At 49.1% G+C, this 21,205-nt stretch overlaps 1 protein-coding gene across 12 annotated transcripts in view; it reads right to left on the bottom strand.

The window, feature by feature from the left end:
- Positions 1-1,742: 1,742 nt before the first annotated feature.
- Positions 1,743-21,205, bottom strand: part of ntng1a (netrin g1a) — a 64,458-nt gene continuing 44,995 nt past the window's right edge. For 4 of the 12 annotated variants that reach the window (XM_057012193.1, XM_057012195.1, XM_057012194.1 and 1 more), the window contains exons 4-8: positions 18,944-19,116; positions 12,912-12,938; positions 7,738-7,905; positions 5,655-5,789; positions 1,743-3,167 (exon numbers count right to left, since the gene is read on the bottom strand). In XM_057012193.1, the coding sequence (XP_056868173.1) occupies positions 2,935-3,167; positions 5,655-5,789; positions 7,738-7,905; positions 12,912-12,938; positions 18,944-19,116 (736 nt within the window). In that variant the 3' untranslated portion in view covers positions 1,743-2,934. Of the gene's footprint in view, positions 5,790-7,737; positions 7,906-10,215; positions 10,261-12,911; positions 12,939-18,943; positions 19,117-21,205 lie in introns of all 12 variants that reach the window. The other 8 variants (XM_057012197.1, XM_057012199.1, XM_057012198.1 and 5 more) reach the window with 8 other exon arrangements.

Here is a 21,205-nt window from a genome sequence, read left to right as displayed (position 1 = left end):
TTCTGGTTTTGTCCTCCAAATTTGGCATGCACGCACAAATTGACGGGAAGTACGCCGAATTGGTAGACCTACGGCCTCCCACTGTTAATGTATGTTCAACAGCAATTGTAATAGGAGCTGGTAGCCTCTTTCCCACCAGGATTTCCAGGAACTTTTATTTCCAGGAATTTATTTTCCTGGCTGTGATTCCTGGTAGTCTTCCCAGAGTTTCACCTGCACATCAAAGTTACCCGCTGGCGCCTGGGGGTGTGTTAAGGTGGTCGAATGCTGTGTCTATCCTCCCCCTGATCTGCACACATCTGACTCAAACCGCTGCCTCCTCTGAGCTACGGAGACCTGTAAGGGACACGCCGTCCTTCCCATAAAGAGCTGATCCAGAGGCGGCAGCGTTGGCTCCTCGGGTCTGTCCCGGTGCTTGCTGGTAAGGTCAGCCGGCAGCTGCCGGAGGTCAGATATCTGGGATGAAGCTCTCTCCCCAAACGGCAACAATTCTATTTTCATTCTCCACACAGCGCGGAACATTGACACCTGGACTCTTGCACACGGTTAAAATTAGGAGACCTTGACGAGCGAGTGAGTTTATCAGGGCGTCCCTGGAGACACAGGACCGTCTCACACATGGTGGCAGAAGTTTTCCTCCCGGCCTTTTGTCCCTTCTCCTGTGCTGTAGATCTAATTCCCATATTAAAAAGATTTAATGCTTATAATCTTAAAGATACACATCAAATTAGTTGTTTATTCACATGCTGGGGGTGGGGGGGTGGGGGGTGGAGGTCGAAGTCATAGCTGATACCAAGAAGCTTAAATAGAAAAAATGACACATCCTGTTGAAAAAGGGGAAAAGTGCAAATATCGATTCTTTTAGCTGTTCCTGTACGAGTTTGGAGGAATATTTCAGCCTCTAAATGAAGTGTCGAATATCTGACAAGAAGCTCTGCATAAAGTTTGAACACAGGCTCTCCGAGACATCGATGGCTGTAAATATTTAATGCTGCCTGCGACAACGCTGAAATAAATCTTTACCAGATTGAATTCGAGATAAAAAGCACGGAAATGTTGCCAAGGCTGATGTACAGGTTTTATCAGTTCGTCCTGGTGGCCTCCCGCGTGAGTGTGTTGGGGGGGTCTCGTGTTCTTCAGATGACATTTTTCTTTGCAAGGCAGCCGCCTGCGTTTAGATTTGCAGATCGGTTAATAATGCAGGAAGCTATTGATCAGTAATGCTGATCACTAAAACAGGAAGCTCAGGTGAGGGACTAATGTAAGAAGTGGTGATGGTTTTATTTTTGAGGCTCTAATCTGGCCGTTTGTTGCTCGAGCCAGTCGAACGCCATCGGTAGGTTCAAAACGCTCCCACCTCGACAAAAACGGGGCTCGGTTTTCGACTCTTAAATATTTAATTGTTGAACAAGACGCAGCAGAGGAGCCATCATTATATGAGGACGCTGTTCCCTCATTTGTTTCAGGACCAAATCTAAAGTTCCACCCTCCATCAAGGTCAACGCTTTCGTTCTTCGCCTCACGCAGCCAGATGTCGCCGCCCTCTCGGGAGAGTTTCAGGCGGGCCATGACGGCCGTGATCCTGTGGGGTTAAAGGTCAACGGCCTTTCCAGGAGGGAGACTTGAGGCGAGAGGAAAATTAGGTAAGCTTCAGCGACACAAAACCAGGTGTAATTGATTTATTAATGCTTTATTACCATCGGCCTTTCGTGGACATGCTAATAAAGAAACAGCTGACACCGTTGGACTTTTAAACTTTTATTCACTTAAATTCTCAAGTGTTAAAGCAAGAAGAAAACATTTAGAATGTCCTTTGGTGGGATTTTATTACACGTTAATACTGTCGATATAAACCGATATTCTTTGACGCCAGCACGTTGCAAAGGAGGCTCGACTGCACAGCTCAAAGGAACAAAAACATGAACTCATGAAGGAAGTAAAGATCTGCTTCTGCGTTTGGGACGTGTCACTTACAGGGAAGTTGCCAAATTCAGTCACAATCCGGCGGCGATACAAAAGGACGACATGAGAGGTTTTCTCTTACGTTGCTGCGTTGGAGTAGAGAAGTTGCAGATACGCTAATGTTTTCTACGCTCTTCTCAGGTGGGAACTATCCTCTGACCATGAGTGCCGGAGCCAGACAGCTTTATTAAAGTATCTCTGCGGGGGGCCAGGTAAGGGGGCGGGGCTTCTTACACACGTGTATCACTAACATCGGACAAAAGAACCTTTCAACCAACGAGGGTTTCACAGAGTAACATTCACAAAAAGCACAGGTCTGTGGTGGCGTGTGGGGTGGGGGTGGGGGGCTGAACGGGAGGGAGGGAGCTCAAGGAGGGACAGAAAAGGCGGAAGGGGGGTCGGCGCGGCTTCTTCCCGGCAAAGGATGCGTCGCGTGCTTCCTCCTTTGTCCGTGCTGAAGCGCAACGTTTCGGGGGCGGGGCGTTTCCTCGCCGTCAGTCCGGCCACAACGTTAACAGGCAGAAGCATCCCCGGGAGGGATCGGCGGCCACTGTGAGCTGATTGGTTGCAGCTGTTGTTGCCGTGGCAATGAGCGAGGATGCGAACGAGTCTGTCATCTTCGGTTATCCCTCCTCAAACAGGAAGGAGCTCATGTACCTGGTATGGCTTAGAGGATGGGGGGGGGGCTCATTCTTTCTTTTAAATCACTTTTAAATAATGCATTTTTTAGAAGTATATGTTTTATCTCTCTTTTCTATATATTCTTAAAGTAAATGTAAAGTTTTTGCACTCGTACTGGCACATTCCCTTTATTGTCAGTGTCCACCGATTCTGTTGGCGCAGAAGCTCAGCACAGTTCCGAAAGCTCGTGGTTCTTCTTTAATGATTGATTATTTAAATGAGGGAGGGGGAGGGGGGGTTCAGGTGGAGACGATGGGGGAGTCCATCACTCTGACCAGCTGGCGAGTGTCTTTAGAGGATGGCGGCCCAGCAGGAGGCCAGCAGCAGCAGCAGGAGCGCGGCAGACGACGGGGCCCTCAGCCGGACGTGGCCTGAATCGGGACCGCCGCAGCCCCCCAGCTCTGTCTCGCAGCGCCGCTTCTCGCACTGCAGCCCCGTGTAGGCCGCGGGGCAGTTACAGCGGACGTTGTTGACGCACACGCCGCCATTTTGGCAGCGCAGGAGTTCGTTGTCACACACCCGGGCTGCGATGGGAGGAATGCAGAGAAAGGAGACAGAGCGGTGAGAACAACCACGCATCATCTGGGAACACCGACAGCTTAGCCTGGAACCCCAAAACCCTTCCTCGTTATCGACACACACAATCCCGCCTGGTGGAATCATCCAGGTACCAGGTACCGGGATTCTTCTGGGGTGATTTTTCCCAACCAGTATTGACTGTCAAATTAAACTCCCACCAGTAAAATCAACTCTGCACAGTTACACTGACAGTTCTTGCCTTCTTCATGAGGGCTGTTCATTTTTCTTGCTTTTAATCAACCAATATTCAGCGTATTAAATGTAGCCCCGGCTACACGCGGCAGACTTCCGGCAAACGGAACGTCAGGTGAAAATTGGTGTATATTTAGAGCTGGGAGGCCGAGGCCACTCTATTCCCAGTGGAGGCAAGCTGTCAAGCAAGCTGGAGGCAAACAAAGCAGCGCGGCACAAACTAATAAACCAACAGAGACAAATAAACAGTGATAAACACAGGGGCCACTTCTGCCCATTTCACTCCTTTATGGGAGTGGAAAGCAGTGCGGTGAGCAATCTATGAACTCTGCGGGACATAAATATCACAAAAACAAATATTAGGGCCCCTCTCCTGCTATAGGTCTGGCTGGCCGCTGCCTCCCCGGAATAGCCAAATGGGGCTGTGATGGGAGTCGTGTTAGGAAACATGGACTCGGTGAGCGTGTGCCACATCTGTTTTGTGGGAGAAACTGCTGCGGCAGCTCACCTCACTGAAGTTTGCTGCAGGCCACAGTTTAGCAATTACCATGCTCAACTCGAGCCAGATGAGGCGCCTCAACTCCGTCTCTGTCGTCCCTCTGCCGTTGACACATCAATTCCATGACCAATTTAACCAATAAACTCAAAGTAAAATCATGTTTTCGTCCAAGGCAGCCGCGGAGGGAGACGTTTATTTTCTACCCTCTTCATCACCAGTGAGGCTGAACTTGTTCTCAAGTCTTTCCTGTGATCAACACGTACGAGAGACTCACTTTATTTTCGTCCACCTTTTATGAGCTGTTTTTTATCAGTAGAGATCCGTTTTTTCCTGCCCGTCACACAAAATCTAGACAAAGAATTCCAACCCCAGTTGGTACGACAACAACAACAGCATGTATGGCCAAGTGGGCGCTGGTTTAAACAAGAGTAAATATCAGTCTGAATGTATCAGTTAATAAGCTTCAATGGCTTTAGCCAAAGGTCAGTTTTATAATAAGGGAAGGACATGTGGTGCAACACACCTGTGGAGGCTGCAGCAACTGTACCATGTAATTAATGGGAAATATTTTATCACAAAATTCATCAAAATCTGATCGGACTGACCTTAAATCAATCGGAAATACACGGAAAGTCCATAAGCACCCTAAAGGAAGCGCAGTGGGCCTAGAAACAGTCCATGAATGACAGCCAACGGCAGCTCAGTGTGTGACCATCGATGCTGTTGCTCTCGGCTGCCGCGCAGCTAACGGACGACGCGACTGCTGAGCTATGTTCAAAGTGTTGCTAATGGACAGAAACAAATCTATACAGAGATTAGCTGTGCAGGGCATTATGGGTGCTGAAGTGGTTGCTCCCAACTCAACGCAAACATTAAAGTAACGTCGCCGTCGGCGGCGGACAAGATGAGATGAACGGGTCTGCGAGGCCAGAAGTATTTTTCCACGCGTAAACACAGCCGGCGCGGGCAGTAATTGACCAGATCTGCCGTGTTTGCTTTTGATATGAGTGATAATATTTAGAGAGGGCGCCGGTGAACTGGTTGTGCCTGTCGGGGGCCTGCGGTGTGTTTGGCCAAAGATTTGAGCTGTAATTACTTTCTTCAGTCTGAATGCAGATAGAGTCTTTGGCCAGTGACGAAGGTCAAAATTGACAACTTCTCCACCGCCTCTGCGGCTCGCTTTGGGCGTCTCGCGCCCTATTCTGCACTCAAATAACTTTAAATGGTGGACCGGCACCAGTGGCACCAGTAACACCGTACAATGATGAAGGTGGCGGCATGTGCTGTAAAAGTGACCCACAGAAACACAAAGGCTTGTGTTTTCTGGCAAAATATTAGCGTTGGATGACATTGTCCTTCGATGGAACGCCATGGAAGGCTGATACTCAAACAGATCGCAGGCGGCCGGTCAAAGCCGCCAATATTGACTCAGCTGTTAGTTTGTTGGTGCACGACATGGCTGGATGACGGAGTCACGGAGCGCCATGCAGCCCGCCACAGTGTCGCCTTTCCACTTTTTTAGAAGAGGCCGTGGAAGGTACAGAAGCTCCACTAATGGGTTGGAGTTTTCACATGTGGGGCTGTTTCGCGTCCTGACGTATACAATCATGAAGAGTGCAAAACCATCCTGCAGGTGCGCTGCACAATGTTGCAGTTGGGACCACAGAGAGAGAGAGAGGGAGAGAGACAGTGAGAGAGAGAGGCAGAGAGGTCAGGTGCTGAGGTTGGAGGTTCTACTTACATTTGCAGCCATTGCTCCACAAATATCCGGGCAGACACTGCTGACACTTGGGCCCTGTAGTGCCCTCCTTACATATACAAAATCCTGTGCCATTACAGCGATCACTGACTGAGCCAAAGGGATTACAATTACACTCTGCAAGAACAAGACACACAAATACACACACAAGGCTGGAAACAGGCTGGTTCTGGGGTTCTCACAGCATGGACCACAATCCTCCAACTCAATGTTCTAACCTGGTTTTTCATTTTCAGCAATACAGAAACAAAATGCAACCATTTCAAGTGTCATGAAGAGACAATGAGAAAAGATGAGGTTGATTATTCATGAAGACTGAATTGATATCTGCACTAGCATCACTGTACAACACACAATGAAGCAATACATCTGGATAAGTGTGGACAAGGAGGCTAAGCTACACATTCCTTTTTCAAATGTAACATTAATGACTCCAGACAGGATGAAAAGAGGAGAACAAATGGCTCAGATGGGAGTTGGAGACATGAACACGTGAGCGTGAAAATGGAAGTAAAGAGAATGGAAAAACATTGAAATGGGCATTCTCGTACTGTACGGGACTCCTAATATTCTACGGGGGTGGGGGGGTGAGAGCCGTTTGCCGTCCCGTGCTCACAGCGGCGTTTACGCGACACCTCCTGCAGCTGCGCCGGCTGCACGTGGCTGCACCTGACTGACATCCGCAGGTCAGGCGAGAGGAGAGGGCTGACAGGAAGTGACAAACGGGGGGTCAGGCAGGGTGACGGGGAGCCGGGCGCGAGGTAACGCGCCGATGACTCCAAACGCCTTTCGACGGCTTTCAGCTGCTACTCCTCGGGCCATCTCATGTTTATGACATATGCACTTGTGTGGCACCTTTGGCTGGCGGTGTGAGTCCGCCGCGACATTTCCCTCCAAACTCTTGTCGCCTGTCACACTCCAGCTCGGGGACTCAGCAATGCAGCGGCACACTAGACACACTCCACACACTCGCTGCGGAGTCCTGCAGGAACCAGTTGGTTTGGCAACTGTGTCCAGTTCACGCTGTGTGTTAAAGGCTTAAACTAAATATGATTTAATATGTAATCTGGGGATTAATGGGGCAACAACTTGCCGGACTCTGCACCAAGACAGCAAAATCCTGGTAATTTCACGGTAGCTCAAAGAAACTGCACAACAGTCCCGACTCCTCGTGTAAGTTTATTTGTGTCGGGTCATCTGACTCTTGTAAGTATATAACAATATTCAATATATTAGGGCCAGCTGGGTGTGTTGGATAGGACACAACAAAACGGTGTTTCCATCAGTTCCCTGATGGAAACGCGGACACGGATGTTGGAATCTTGGGATTTGAGGCATACGGCTGGACGAAGAACCATCCAATCAATCCAAATACTGACTGATCTCAAATCTGAAACTGGTTTATATGGTCTTTCTGGTACGCTTGTAATGTGTTTTCACTCCTGCCAGCGGGTGGATTTTTACCGCTGGGTCGATTTGAACTAATGAGACGATTATTGTAAATAATGGTTGGGAACCTGGTTGGCTCTGAGGACAAAGCTCTGCCAAGAGCTTCTAGTTTGTTACAGTGGTATCTATTATTAGAGGACGGTGTTGTTGGCCAGTTTTATTACCCGTCGACAGAGCCAGGCTAGACGGTCCTTATGTTTTCAGTGTTTTTGCTAGCATTCTGCTGAAATGTTCTCAGATTTCCCTCAATAATTCATTCTTTCATCTGGTTTTGGCCACTAAGTTATATATAAAACAACATCTTAAGATCACGATAATTATCAGCCTGTGAATCGAAACCACCTGGAGCTTCCTGCCACTCACGACTTTGATTCAAACTGAAGGGGGTCCGACTACGTCGGTAAGATTCCAGAGCAGAGTCATGGCAACATGAAGGGTAATGAGTGACGCTGATGTCTGACGGGAAAGCAAAGGAAACGTGCACAGAAAGACATGACGGAGGGCGCACGGATGATGGAGCAGAAGGTTTGAAAGGTGAAGCTTTCTCTGGGGACAAGACAGGAGGAGAGGACAGTGTGTTGGTGTGTGTGGAAGCAAGGACAGGTGGGCCACTAACCTATGCAAACATTCTCATCGTCCAGTTCTGCCGAGGCATTGCGGTAGTAGCCCAGCTTGCATAGCTGGCAGTGCTGCCCCCTTGTGTTGTGCTTACAGCTCACGCAAATGACCGTGTTTAGCAGCTCGATGTAGCTGCATCGGTTGGAGTGGCCGAAGCACTCGCAGTCTTAAAGTCAGAGCAAGTGTGAAGGAGAGAGAAGGAAAGGAAAGAGGAGAGAGACGCGATATGGAGGCACTGGAATCGTTACGGTTGCTGCCAGGGCTGCGGCGGTGGGGTTAGCAAGAGATTTAGCGAGGCGCTACAGCATGCGAAGGATAGGAGGAGATGAGAGGGAGGGTCACAGATGATTCGTCTGGCATGACGACAGCCAGATGGACACCACATATAAAAGCACGACACGTTAGTGGGCTCAGAAAGGTCACATCACTTCAAGCACACCACAGCATGAGGGTCCGACAACACACAGAACACGGCAGGTCACACCACCAACGACACGGACGAGGAGATGGTGTTGGAGAGTGTAGGGGGGGACTTTTGTTAATCACCATTATGTTAGAACAAAGAGATCTGTTTTATGTTTGATGATAATGCTTTACATTTAAAACAAGGCTCCGCAGAAATACCACAAGACCAGAGCTGCATTAGGAACCATTTACAGCCCAAACATCTGTAATTCTGCCTGATGCTAGATCAGCCACGGAGGGTGAGCACGTGCGTGTGTGAGATGTATGAGCCGAAGTAAAGTTTCCGTCACAGCAGCCGATACAGAAATATGGGGTATATAGCGCATAAAGTCAGGCTGAGGCACAATAAATGAGGAGAAATGAGTCGGAACGCCGGACGGATAAACGCAGGCTCGCTATTTGGCAAAGTCCAGCTCAATGTTGCCCTTCTGCATGTATTTAATAATTACAACAAATTAGCGTAGTCGTGGTAGGTGTTAGCCTGTCATACAAGCGTTAACTGGGCGAGTGTGCGTGTCATCGCCCCCCGATGGTGTGATGTCAGGCTGAATTGGGTCAGTGGGAGTGGAGCTGGACTGGAAAACCCAGTGCTACGGACACTCACGGGAAGTGGCCCGAGGGCTCCGTCTGTGTGTGCGTGCGTGTGACCAGTGACACCAGGTGTCAAAGTGCAGACAGATGTAAGTCGCCGGCAGTCACAAAGCCCACTTATGGATCCAGGATTGGAAGGGTGGCAGATGGGGCTTCCGTCCACGGGGTTGTGGTTATTAAAGAGCTCGACTGGGGTCGGGTCTCCGGGATTTGACCAGCAACAAGCCGACAAGGCTTGGAAACCTAGAGGCAGCACGTGTAATCCACTCTACCGCTCAGCTGAGAGGGAAAGTCTTGTCTGAGCGTAAGCTTAGACGCCCCAGCCTCACAGACGTACTCTCAGAAGACAAATAATCTCCCCTTTTCAGAAATAGGCTAAGGTCATAAATCATGCATGCACGGGGAATAAAAGTTTCGAGTCCTGGAAACACAATAGCACAAAAATAGTCGTCGTCTCAAACCGCCTGTGTTTGCCGTGAAAAGGATCATGTTCGGAGGGGCTTTTAAAAGCCAGGCGGAGCTGCAGGGACGGGGGGCTAACATGAGCGAGCGCCGCCGCCACTTAAACGGAAACATCCTTGATAACATCAGCGGACGGACGACGTGGGGGGTGTCCCTCGCTTGCTGGTTGGGGAGGGGGGGGAGGAGCATCTTGAGGAGCTGCTTGTCAAATTAAAAGAAAAAAAACCACAAGATATTTCAATTGAATTTGCACACAATGAGAACCAAAAGCACTAAACACTGTGATTAATAATTAATGTAACGATTAAAAAAAAACCCCAAAACAAAACAGGTAATAATGGTGAACGATGGCGGTGGGAGAAAATCAGGAGTGACGTTGCCAAGTAAAGCTGGCTGAGGCGGAGGATTGGAGTATTATGGTCTGTCATGTGTGCTTCATTTCTCCACCGAGTGCTTTGTGTGATTGCGAAGGCCTCCGTGTGGGTTCCCCCAGACACAAACGATCCCCTGACAAACGGCGCTCCGCCAACAATCTCCAACTCTGTGCACATCAGCATGGGCACAGTGACTTGGCACACATCAGCCCCCCCCCATCCTTTACGGTCATGAAACAAACAGCAGGAAGAGAAATAACAAGGGCCGGCCGCCGCCGTGGCCTCAGGACCCGGACACATGGCTGCACAGCCGAGGGGGGATGGAGCCGACGTGAGCCTAACATCTATCACGAGCCTCCGACCCCCTCAGACGGGACCTCGGACACGCGGCGCCCAGCAGCCACTGAGACCGGCGTTCCAGAAGAGCCCCGTGAATACACACACACACTCCGCCAGCCTTTACCACCACAAGATCGGAGAGGATCTGCTGCTTTATTTAGATGTTTAGACAAATGTCGTTTGTCAGGAAATCAAACAGGTGCATGAAAGAGTTGCTAAGGATCAAATGCTGCTCAGATGCCTACCTTCTTTTCTGTTAGCGACACCTAGGGACGACACGTTCTGCCGAACTGCGTGCAATTGAGAGAAACCAGGAGTTAATTCAAGGGGTGAGGGTGAGGGTGTGTGTGTGTTTGTGTGGGGGGAGGGGACTACGTGGTGGCGGACACACACAACTGGAGATGTTAACATGTCCAGCATGAGGGCAGCATGGACGAGCTGAGGAAATGCATCAGGGGAGCCCGGGGGTGGTCACAGAGGCTCCGTCTGTACGTGGCGCCACGTCCATGAGTTTGCTGGGGACGTGTGTGATGATGGCGATGGAAAAGATGAGTGAGCAACCGAAAAAGGCAAAAGAATCAAAAGAACGGCTTAAAGTTGGTCTTTAAGTCATGATTTATGCAAGCGGGTCTCAGCTATGTATGGCAAATTAAGAAGTTAGAGGGCATTTTGTTTAATTCATCACATCGACTGTGTGATCAATATCTAATTACTGTGTATTTCTTGTGGAAGAATAACAATGAATAAATAATGGCAGGTGTTGGGGCTGCTTGGGGATGACGGACTGCTGTGGGCAGCATAACCTCATAATTACATACAAGTCAGTATTTCCGTATCAGGGAAATACGATTGTGGTTGGAAATGGAGAAGAGTCGCGCAAAGGGAGAAACAGGGATAAGTTTCCTCATCACGGCCCCTCATCTCTTCACTTGATCTTTCCGTCCTTTGTGTGATTGACGCCATGATTCGTGCAATCGAGGATAATTAGCGTCCAGCGGCGTCTCGGAGAGAAGCCTGCTCGGAAGGCTGCCTCCTTTTCCTGGAGGCCTCTGAGCTTTTATCCACTCTGGGATTTAACGCTCAAATTTAGACCTTATTGCAGAATCTGTGTGAACTGACAGGAGGGAAAAAAAAGCCTGACTTGCGAGGACACGGGCCATTAGAGAAGCAGTAACACACAGATCTAAAAAGTCTCGTTGGTAAAGTGGGATTATTTTGAATCATTTTCTTTCAGCAGCTGATTGGACGTTACAGACAGCCGGCGTCGCTTAACTGTTCGGCCGAGGGGAATATTCAGGTAAAACGAGCTAAATAAGCGGCGACAGATTTGTAATCATTGTATTTTGATGGTCTGCATCCAGCAATACTGCGCCGCTAACAAGGCCTTTAAACATGAAATTACAGGCTTTTATTCCAGTCTTTAAAAAAAAGCTTTTTCGGGTTTGCAACCCGGAGGACGACGCAACCTTTTTTTGTCCGCTCTTGCTTCTGCTTTATTGGTAACACACACAAAACTGTGTTTGCACAGAAAACAGTCTCAGCCTCTCTGTCTTTAGCTCTTAGCATTACGTCGACTTTAGCCGGAGCGCTGCTGTGACAACACGGCAGTCGTGAGAACTCTTTATCCCTGCGGGCCCAACGAGACGGGAATTCAAGACTTTGGTTTGTCACAGTGTCCCTTTTACACACACACGCGCACACACACACACACACTACACACACACACACTAAACAGTTTTGAGGGCAGCCTTTGGCCTTAGTCTGGCCTGGCATCAGAGCTGGAGTGGAGTGATGTGAATAACATGTTTGCGCGGTGTGTATAAGAGCATGCACACACAGACACACACACACACACACGCACATGTCTCATCAGGTCATGCATGAAGTGAAAGTGAAATTTTAAAGGTGTGTGAGGGGGTGAGGAGTGAGAGAGCGGGACAGGGAGGGGGTGATTGGTTTTTGTCGGCCACGCGTCCATTTCTGAGTCGTGACATCAGACCTGACGAGCGGCGCTCACGTCCCCTGGAAGCTAGCACGCTACAGCCGGATTAAACCCCAGCAGACTTTTCACCTCTAACAGAATATTTTGGGACATTCGCCCAGTGGTGGACTTAATGAAGAAGACACGTGTTTGATTAAAGTGTCCGTCTGGTCAGCTCGGCCTGGAAGCAATAACGAGACCGGGGGAGGGACAGAGTCTTCACGCTGGAAGGAAGTGTTTGACACCCTATCGTATTTACAGCCTTCACAATTACTAAAGGGGTAAATTGACTCTTCAGATTTATTTATTTTTTAAAAAAGGGCTCTATTTTATAAGTGGGGAGGGGGCACTGCCCTGGGAGCAGAAGATATTCAGAGAGCAGGGCAATAAAAATAAAGATTCTGAGGAGTTGAGCCAGACTGAATGCACTTTGACTTGTTCAATACAGTCCTGTGGCTCCTGGCTTCGCACGGCCTTCCAGGCAGCCGTAACCTGAGACATGGCACCTCTCTTCTTCCTCACCCCCCCACCCCCCTTCCTTCCCCCCTCCAGTCCCCTCAGGGGCTACTGGTTGACGAAGATAATACCAGCTGAGGTGCGGCTTATATTAAAATGACCTCCTGTGACTTTCTGCTGGCGGAGAGGTCTTGGCACTTTAATAAAGTCTCGATGCCATTTATTTATAATGCATGTGATCGAGGGAGGAAAAAACAAATGATGCTCGGCATGCAGAGCCAGGCAAGTGTTGAGTCTGAATAAAATAAATGAATGTGCCCCCATTATGAAAAAAAAAACGACACTCTGTCCTCCAGCTCCCGCTCGTCTGCGGCCGCGGACGCGCCAGAACGGTCCGATGTCGATGGAATCAGAAATGAACTCTTGGACGTTTATGCTGAAACGGCAGCACAGCAGGCAAAGCAAAGCAACGAACGTCGTGTTCCTCGGTGACGGTTTACTTACTAACTGGACCAATGTTACTGGGGATACCTGCAAGACAGAAGCAGAGAGAGACGCACTTTAATGGACGGTGGTGATGGACTTCAGACATTCCTTGAAGGATTTAGGGGACACGTGGCGTCCCCAGTCTGCGTTGGTCTTTGGCTGCTTTGCTTTCTTGGCTGCGTTCATTATTTCTGTTGTGATGCCTCCGCCGATGGCGGGAAAGGTCAGTGCTGCGAGACACATCTCAAAATGTCCTCACACAACAAATGTAACACTTTCTGCTTACGATGCGGCTGCAGATGACAAAGATGCGCTTTTGCAAACTTTCAAAAGTTGCTACGAGAGGCTTTTTAGCTGACTTCTGATGCACGCAGCCACAGCCGCACAAAGAAGCAATCAAAGGACATCGGAGATGGGGGACATGTCTTATCCCGCTCCTGTCTGCACATCCGTCCATCATTCAATTTCTTTTGCCAGACAGCCGCAAGAGGAGATAATAAAGTCTGTCTCATCCCCATGGTGACAAGATCTCCCACACCAGGACACTGCTGAGCTGTGGATCTGAGGAGACGGAGACATTCGCAGGATTCCTGCGAGCATCACTTCTCCATCTGAGCGGAGATGAGCTCTTTATTTTCATTTTCCCCTTCTATGGTTTAATTTGGACAGCAGATCTGAGCATGCACACGTACGTGAGAATGTGCTGGACGCAGAAGTGCAGAAAACTACGGCTCAAAGGCTTCTGGGGAGATGTTTCCTGTTTGGAGACACTTAAGCCAGCTCCACGTTTTCTAATCATGTCTTTGAACCAGGGCCCATCCCTTTGTGCTTGCCCCCCTGCCCCTAATAAGGCAGTCAGTCCGCGTAACCCCCCCCACCCACCCACCTCGAGGTAGGAGGACATACTGGGCAGCAGGAGAAAGAAATGAACCCATGAGCCAAAGACCACCACAGACCAGCAGCTGAGGAAGACGAGGAGGCGGCCGGCAGGGTTAGAGCCTTCAGCCGAACTGTGGCAGGCTTTGATCACACTGCAGTCAGTCAGTCAGTCAGTCAGTCAGTCAGTCAGTCAGTCAGTCAGTCAGTCAGTCAGTGTTGTTCAGACTGAGCTGAATTTAGGAGGCAACCATGTGACTCATCTGAGAGCTGTGAAAAGGGCGAGGCTGCGCTGGCATGTGGAGTCAGAGTGTAATGGGTGTCAACGCTCGGGGGGAGACGGGCAGATGCCGGCCAGGAGAAAGAAGGACGAGCGCAAGGACACCCACGAGTTACAAAGTGGGATTGTTGGGTATCGCAACGACGAAGCTAGCAGTCAAGCCAACTCCGCTGGCGACCAGCTAAGCTAAGAAGGGAATTAGAAGTCAGCAGTGTTGCAGGAGCCCACATAGTCGGACCCAACCAACTGGCATTGGAACTAAACCCCAAAGTTGTTCCCAAATGATCAGAGCGTAAGAGATGGAAGAGAAAATGTTCAGAGTGGCTCCGACATGAAGCAGGGAAGGATAATACATTAACTGGACATAAAAGCCAGTCGAAGAGTGAGACATTGAGACGTGTCCTGTCTCAGTGGTCTGATTTTAATAGTTTAATAGAACATCGGTATTATAGAAGAAGGCTGCACTGTAGAGAACAAAGGAAAGAACAGATAAATATCTCTGAAAAGGAAAATAGCTGCAGTGGCGGAGCAGCATTCAATCATTTAATGTGTTATTTTTCTTAAACAACTAGTTATTTGTCGGTTGTCCTTTGTCCATTCCGGTTCTGGCCTCGATAACCTTTCCTTCCAGGTGGGTTCTTGGGGGCACCGACGGGCTGTCAGTGCAATTACCCGCTGCCCTCTGAACAACCCGCGGGGTCTGAGCAGATGTCCAAGATCCCATGTTGGGTCATTCGATTAATTTACAATCGCCGTCATTTCCAATCCCCTTCACCTGCCTGTCCCCCCCCCCTCGTTACAGAGCCCGGCTCCACTCTAATTCTGGCCCTGTCACACAGGAAGAGCATTAGCGCCCGCTTACAATGTTGCTGTGCTCCATTGATTTTCATGCGCCGGGATCATGGTTGCTAGCCGTAAACATGATCTCTAAGGCATGTGGGAGTCACTGAACATGAGCTCTGGGGTCAGCACATGCGACAGAAAGCACGCGCACAAGCCCACACACGGTGGGCAATAAACTTCCCAAGAAACCCCAGTCCTGTAGGTCATCAAGTGATTTATACTGAATCTCATTTGGCAGAGCTGTGTGGGTACAAGTCCCAGAGGTTTGATGTTCATGCTCCATTGGCTCCGTTTCAGTTTTATTGTCACCCATCCAAGAGCATCGCTGCCGCCTTGCTAATAGGTTATCAGACAGTGACACTCTGCCATTGCTGCTGAGAAAAAGACCTCATTCGGATTTAAAAAAAAGGTTTAAGCGAATAAAGAGAGATGATTGCGGACCTCTAGGTAGCAAAGAGTACCAAACAGTGAACTTTGCTCACACCAGCGGCCGGTGCAGGTGTGTCACTGTCACAGCTCTGACCTTCAAAACGTCTGAGCTGTTTTGGGGCTACCTGGACGGCGCTGGAAAAGGGGCTTATCTGCTATTTCCCCGGCAGGCAAAGCTGGTGATTGCTTTCCCCGGCCGCCATCGTTCTATAGCGATCCGTCATTATCTGGAGCTCTTCGGCTGCACGCGGCCCAGCGACGGTGACAGGCATCACAAACTGGTTAGCAGCAGAAACGCCGGCAAAGCGCGAGCCAGCAGCTCGGCGGGATTGAATTCCTCAGGAGCAAAATTCGCCTGGGCCCAAGAGCCCGGATGGCTCGCTCCTGCACGACTTGGCTCAAATGTGAAGATCTAAATCGAAGGTGGCAAAGTCTTTAAGTGTGCAGGAGCTACGTTTGGAGATGCACAGTTTAAGATTTCAGGGAAGGGGGGAGGTGCACGTTAGTGGCGGCTGCTGAAAAAAAGAAAAAAGGAATCAGGAGATGGAAGAAACAAATATTTGAAAGAAAGATTACCGGCACAGCTGCACAGAGCCGAGATGTGGAGGAGACTAAGTAAACAAGCCCGGTCTCAGGGGTGGTTCAGAGATAGAGGGAGAACGAGTGAGAGAGAGAGATAGAGGGATAGAGAGAGAGGGAAACAGAGAGAGAGAGAATTGCACAGGAAAAAGTGACGAGGAGGAAAAGATCAAAGAGTTCTTGGAGGTGAAGGTGGGGGAGCCGTAGGTCCTGGTCAACGTTCCCAAATGGACAAAGGTATTTCTGACCAGCTCGGCTTTGCGTTGTTATCAGCTGAGCATCTCAGTCAAGCTTTCGCCGTTATCTCCGTGTCGATCTGAGTGAACATTAACGTTTCTTCTCGTTCTCATCTAAAAGCACTGAGCCTGAATTTTGTATGGGCTTGCGTGTAATGTGATTACATCTGTACCTCTTTAGAGCTTCATCACAGTGAAGTCACGTTACACTTAAGCACGAGTTATTAATGTGCGGCCGAGGGCCCATTACGCCATTTAATGCACATAATTAATATTAAATCACCCAATTAGGCTGCTTTGAAACCAGTCCTCTAAATATGTTTCTGCAAATATAAATTCCACACCAATTTCTAAAAATATTTGATAAAAAATGCAGCTCAGAGGCCCAAGTAGAGTCAAATTTCTCTGGCTTCCCACCGTCAGAGAAGACGGGCCCGCTCCTCTTCCTCGTCTGGGTCCACACCTTTGATCACCGCACATCCGCGGGCTTCAGTCTCGGGCGTCAGCGATTATGCACCCCATGAACGCTCCCCCCCAACATTGAGCGAATGGTGTAATTACACCGGCGACCTCCCATTTAAGGCCGTGCACGTGTAACAAGGTCAGTCACACTTTCCATAAATCGTTACCGATGTCACAACCCTTCAACGCCACATCGAATCATCTCGACTGATCCATCCGCGTTTAGATGCTGTTGGGCTGCACAAAGACGCTAAACGAGCAAATTAATTATGAACATTAGACCTGGAATTTAAGCTTAGATCACAGATGTACGGGGATAAACCAGTCGCGACTGGTTACCCAACAACCAGGTCCAGCTTTTCGGGCTGTCTAAGCTAGTTTTAGATGAACTGACTTTGTTTCTCTGTTGATCCAATGGCAGAAAGTGAATCATCAGTTATTACCTATTCTGTCCCTCCATCGTTAATATTAATGTTGTATTTTTTAATCTGTTATTGGATCCATTTTGAGTTGACCTTATTCTTGCTGCTGCCTCCCAATAACACTATAGTTTCTTTTAGTCTTTGTTCAAATATTTTTCCTTGCGCTCTTTTCTTAAATTCCCTTTATCATCAAAACATGAAAAACAAGTGTCACAATATTTTGTCTAAAGTTATTAAAATGAATCCGTTGTTATGGAAACGGATATTTCTCAGGGCCCAAGCTGAATGGCAACAGTCACACAGTCGATGAGAAAGTTTCCTCTTTAATGAAACACTCACGGCTCATTTTTAATATTAGAAATCAACTTTTCAGGAGCCCCGATCGCTGTGACCCCTCCCGCCGCCGCCGTCTCCTTGCAACGGCGCTGAAATGAACTGCCATGGACAATTCTCCGACTGATCCCTCTCCTTCTGTCCCCACAGAGGGAGGAATGAGTGAGGCCGGGAGACGTCCGGGGCGGGGTGGGGTGGTGGGGGCTCAGATGGAGACGCGGGAAGTGAGAGAGACACAGCCGGCCCACAAGGCCGTGTTAGCGGTGACAGAGAGCGATGGCCACTTCCCTCCCCTCTATCGCCGCCGTCCTTTCCTTCCATCATCACTTTTGAAATGCTGTACTTTTCCTGGTGTCGCTGGAAAGAGAAATACTACGAATCCCCCCCCCCCCCCCCCTCCCTCCGTCCCCCGCTGCTCAGCTTCTACAGGATGATTCATTGATCCCGTTATCGCATCGGGCCTCGTGATGGGCACAGTAGAGAGAAATTAAATCTTAATTAAATTTTCATCTTTTGACAAATTTGTCTCCAAAGAGCTGCCATATGCTCACTGGGCCCAGGACACATTTCCAAATGGGCTCAAATGGCTTCCAAAAAAGGCAAAAGGTGCATTTTTTCCCTTCCGTCCGTCTGTATTTTCTTCCTGCAGTCTTATAGATTTCTCAGTGCGTTATCGCATCACGGATCCCCCCCCCCTCAAAGACTCACTATAGTATAATAATGCACTTTATACTATGACTGTTTTTCATCACTCGTTGAGCAGAGCGAGGGTGTGTGTGTGTGTGTGCTCTGTGGTGGGTGGGTGCAGGTATGGATGTGTACCCATGTATGTGTGTCCTTTTTTAATAATGTGCTGTCAATCTGGGCTCTGGGTAGGGCCATTTCACCCCCCCCAGTCTCATAACACAGATCCTCTGGGAGGGAGAATAAGTCATCCGCCAGTGGCCCCGAGTCCTCAAGCGCCGCCGAGAAAGGCAGAAATCACAACGGGGCAATAAAAGGGACGAGGGGGGATAAAACTCGGGTTCCTGCATTAATGACAGCCCCCCCCCCCCATCAGGATGAGTATTGGCTGGAAGTCCAAATAAGAAGCAACAGTTTGGGAACGAGGAGAAAACCCCAGGATTGTGCAGACAGATGTTTTAGTGCACATATTAGACTAAAACCATCTGAGTAACAAAGTCACATGACTCTGGACTCAGCATCAACCATGTGATTAGCTGAAGGAAGGTCCTTGTCCAATTACCGGCGAGGTGCCAGAACGAACGCCACTGTCTTTCTGAAAGAACATTCTCCGAACACACGATGTTGCTGCTCTGGTTTCCATCACTCTACCCGCTTTAATTGCTTCACGTCGCACCGAAAGGTTGTTATCCCTCCGTTAACACCGTCAAAACTCTCAGCACGACACATTCTGAACTGTTAATTGGGATTTATTTTCTCCTTCGTATTGTTCTGAATCATTTTAATACACGTCACCAGTCCCTGGGAGGACATTAACAGCCTAGTTTGGCCCCGCCCACATCCTGGTGGGAAATAAAGGAAAATCACACCTTAAAAATGTGAGTGTGTGTGTGTGTGTGTACTCACAGATATTGGCGGTGCCTTTAGGTATGGGCAGATAGGAGCCGGCGCTCCACGCCCGGCCCTGGTAATTCCTCTTACAGCGGCCACAGTCGGGCCCGGTGGTGTTGTGTTCGCACTCGCAGCTCAACTTCTCTTTGTCGAACACACAACTGTTGGCGTGGAGGTTGCACTTGCACCTATGAGACACAGAGCGAGAGAAGAGCCTGTTCGTGCGGGTGGATTTTTCTGCGCTTCAGAAATAAGAAATACTAAAAATACAGCAGCTTTTCTGCGTCGGACAGCGCGACTGAAGGCCGGCGGATCCTTGAGTCGCTGTGGGATGGAAACAGTCAGGAACATTTGCTGCTTTGACTTCAAGAGAAGCTGGTTGGAACGAGGCAGGCGAGTCACCGAACAAATGCGCCATCGTTATTTCCTCCGTTTTCTTTGGCGCCCCCCGTCACTCAGGATGGAAACTTGGCTTTAATTGTCCCACTAGAGGGTAGGTAATTGTAGTAAAGTCGGGAGAAGATCGACGGGGGAAGGAGGGACACAAAGGCGTGAGTGGAAGGCGAGGAAAACAAGGCAAAGCGTGAAACGAGCACTGGCAGGATGATTATGCGACGGATGGCTGGGAGATGGCCAGAGGGCGGCACGGAGCAAAGGCGCGATGACAAATTAATATGAGATGAGATCTCAGAAGCATATTTTCAGCCCGGGAAGAGGGAGACCCCTCAAGGTGCACTAAAGCCTCCCTCACATCTCCCTCAGCAGAATCTTCATTTAACAATAAACTTGGCAAATTCATTTTGCGCCGGGCTGAGATGAGCGTTGCGGGGATACCTACCTGCTTAATTAATTTATGGTCCTCATGCAGAGAGCACAACGCTGAGATGAGGAAAGAAGGTTGGACTGCCAGAGCTCTCTCTGGAATCCCTGTTTTACGACACAGGCACCTTTGTGGAGCACATTGAAATGTTAGCTTAATGCTTTAAATGATCAACTAAAGAACGCTTTGATACTCTGACCCTGTAGTTCAGGTCAGGGTCGAGTACATAAACTACCGAGTCCACCGAAGCCCGATGAAAGCTCGCTTTGATCTTATGGAACATTCCGGAATGGTTCTAGAGCTGGATGCCCTATAAAACACATCGAAATTGTTCCAGCATCATATTTAAATGAGTATTCTTTGAGCCTCATCTAATAACCAGAGGAAGTGCTGCGCTATGACGGAAAAACAAATATTATCTGATCTTCTGTTTTTTGCTTTATCCACTTGCGGAAATCAGTGGGTGATTAATTAAGTGGCATTTCAAGACTCCCGGCATTGCTCAGAAATTCTCACATCCCTAAAAAAAAGGTTGCTTTTTTAAAAAATAGAAGCAGAAAATGTTGGATTTAAAGGCCCCTCGGAGCCTGGAGAGGATTCCGCTCCGAGCGGCTCCATGGTTGCGATGCTTTGTAAAACCGGACTTCAGCTGCTGTCACAATCGTAGCATCGACGCAGACGCGGCAGAACTGAGGAAAAGTTCTTTGAGTTCATTCCGTTAGAGACCGAAATCCCCATATAAAGGTCGGACTTGTTAATGTGTGTGTGTTGGAGGTGTGGGCAGACTGGGATGTGGCGTGAAATGATTTTACATGGAGCCCTTTGTGGTTTAACCTTCGCTGCCTTTTAACCTCAACAACATTTTAATCAGCATCCAGAAGTGACAGCGTGGTCGGCATAATGATGAAGCCCGCCAGCGGGGCCCCGGGGGTCTCGTGTCCGCCGCTGCGGTTCTACCGCCAATCAGCGGCGGCTCCTGCAGGTGGACACCAGGGGAGCCCCCCCCACCCTCCTGACGCCGTCACTGCTGCGGCCACTAAAGCTCCAGAGCCGAGCCGAGCTGTGCTTCTGATCTGAGCGCTGATTGAAAGGCAGTCCTCCACTTTTCAGATCTCTCCTCCTATTAGTCCGTCAGCTCTAACAGCACTCCGGTATCGTTTAATAAATATTCATGGAGCCGAAGCATCTTTGTTTCTGGGAGGTGCTCCCAGTGTTATTGCTGCAGGCGCTCAGCTAAAGGTCCTCATATTTATTCATAAAACTCCCCATAAGGCAATGAGCTTAATTGGTTGGACCGCTAAAGGGCCACTTTTAATTTCATTATTATTATTTGTTATACATTATATTGGTAAAAAAAACAATGAGATTCCAATTCCCCTCCACATATGTGAGGGGGGCAGAAGCTGTGGATGTTGACTTTTCTTTATCCTGGCAGGAATGCCTGCAGGGCAGCCCGT

Source organism: Takifugu flavidus, chromosome 17, assembly GCF_003711565.1.
Source record: "Takifugu flavidus isolate HTHZ2018 chromosome 17, ASM371156v2, whole genome shotgun sequence".
NCBI classification, from domain to species: Eukaryota; Metazoa; Chordata; class Actinopteri; order Tetraodontiformes; family Tetraodontidae; genus Takifugu; species Takifugu flavidus.
The sequence above is the reverse complement of the archived record's forward strand: the minus strand, read 5'-3'. Positions and strand labels throughout refer to the sequence as shown.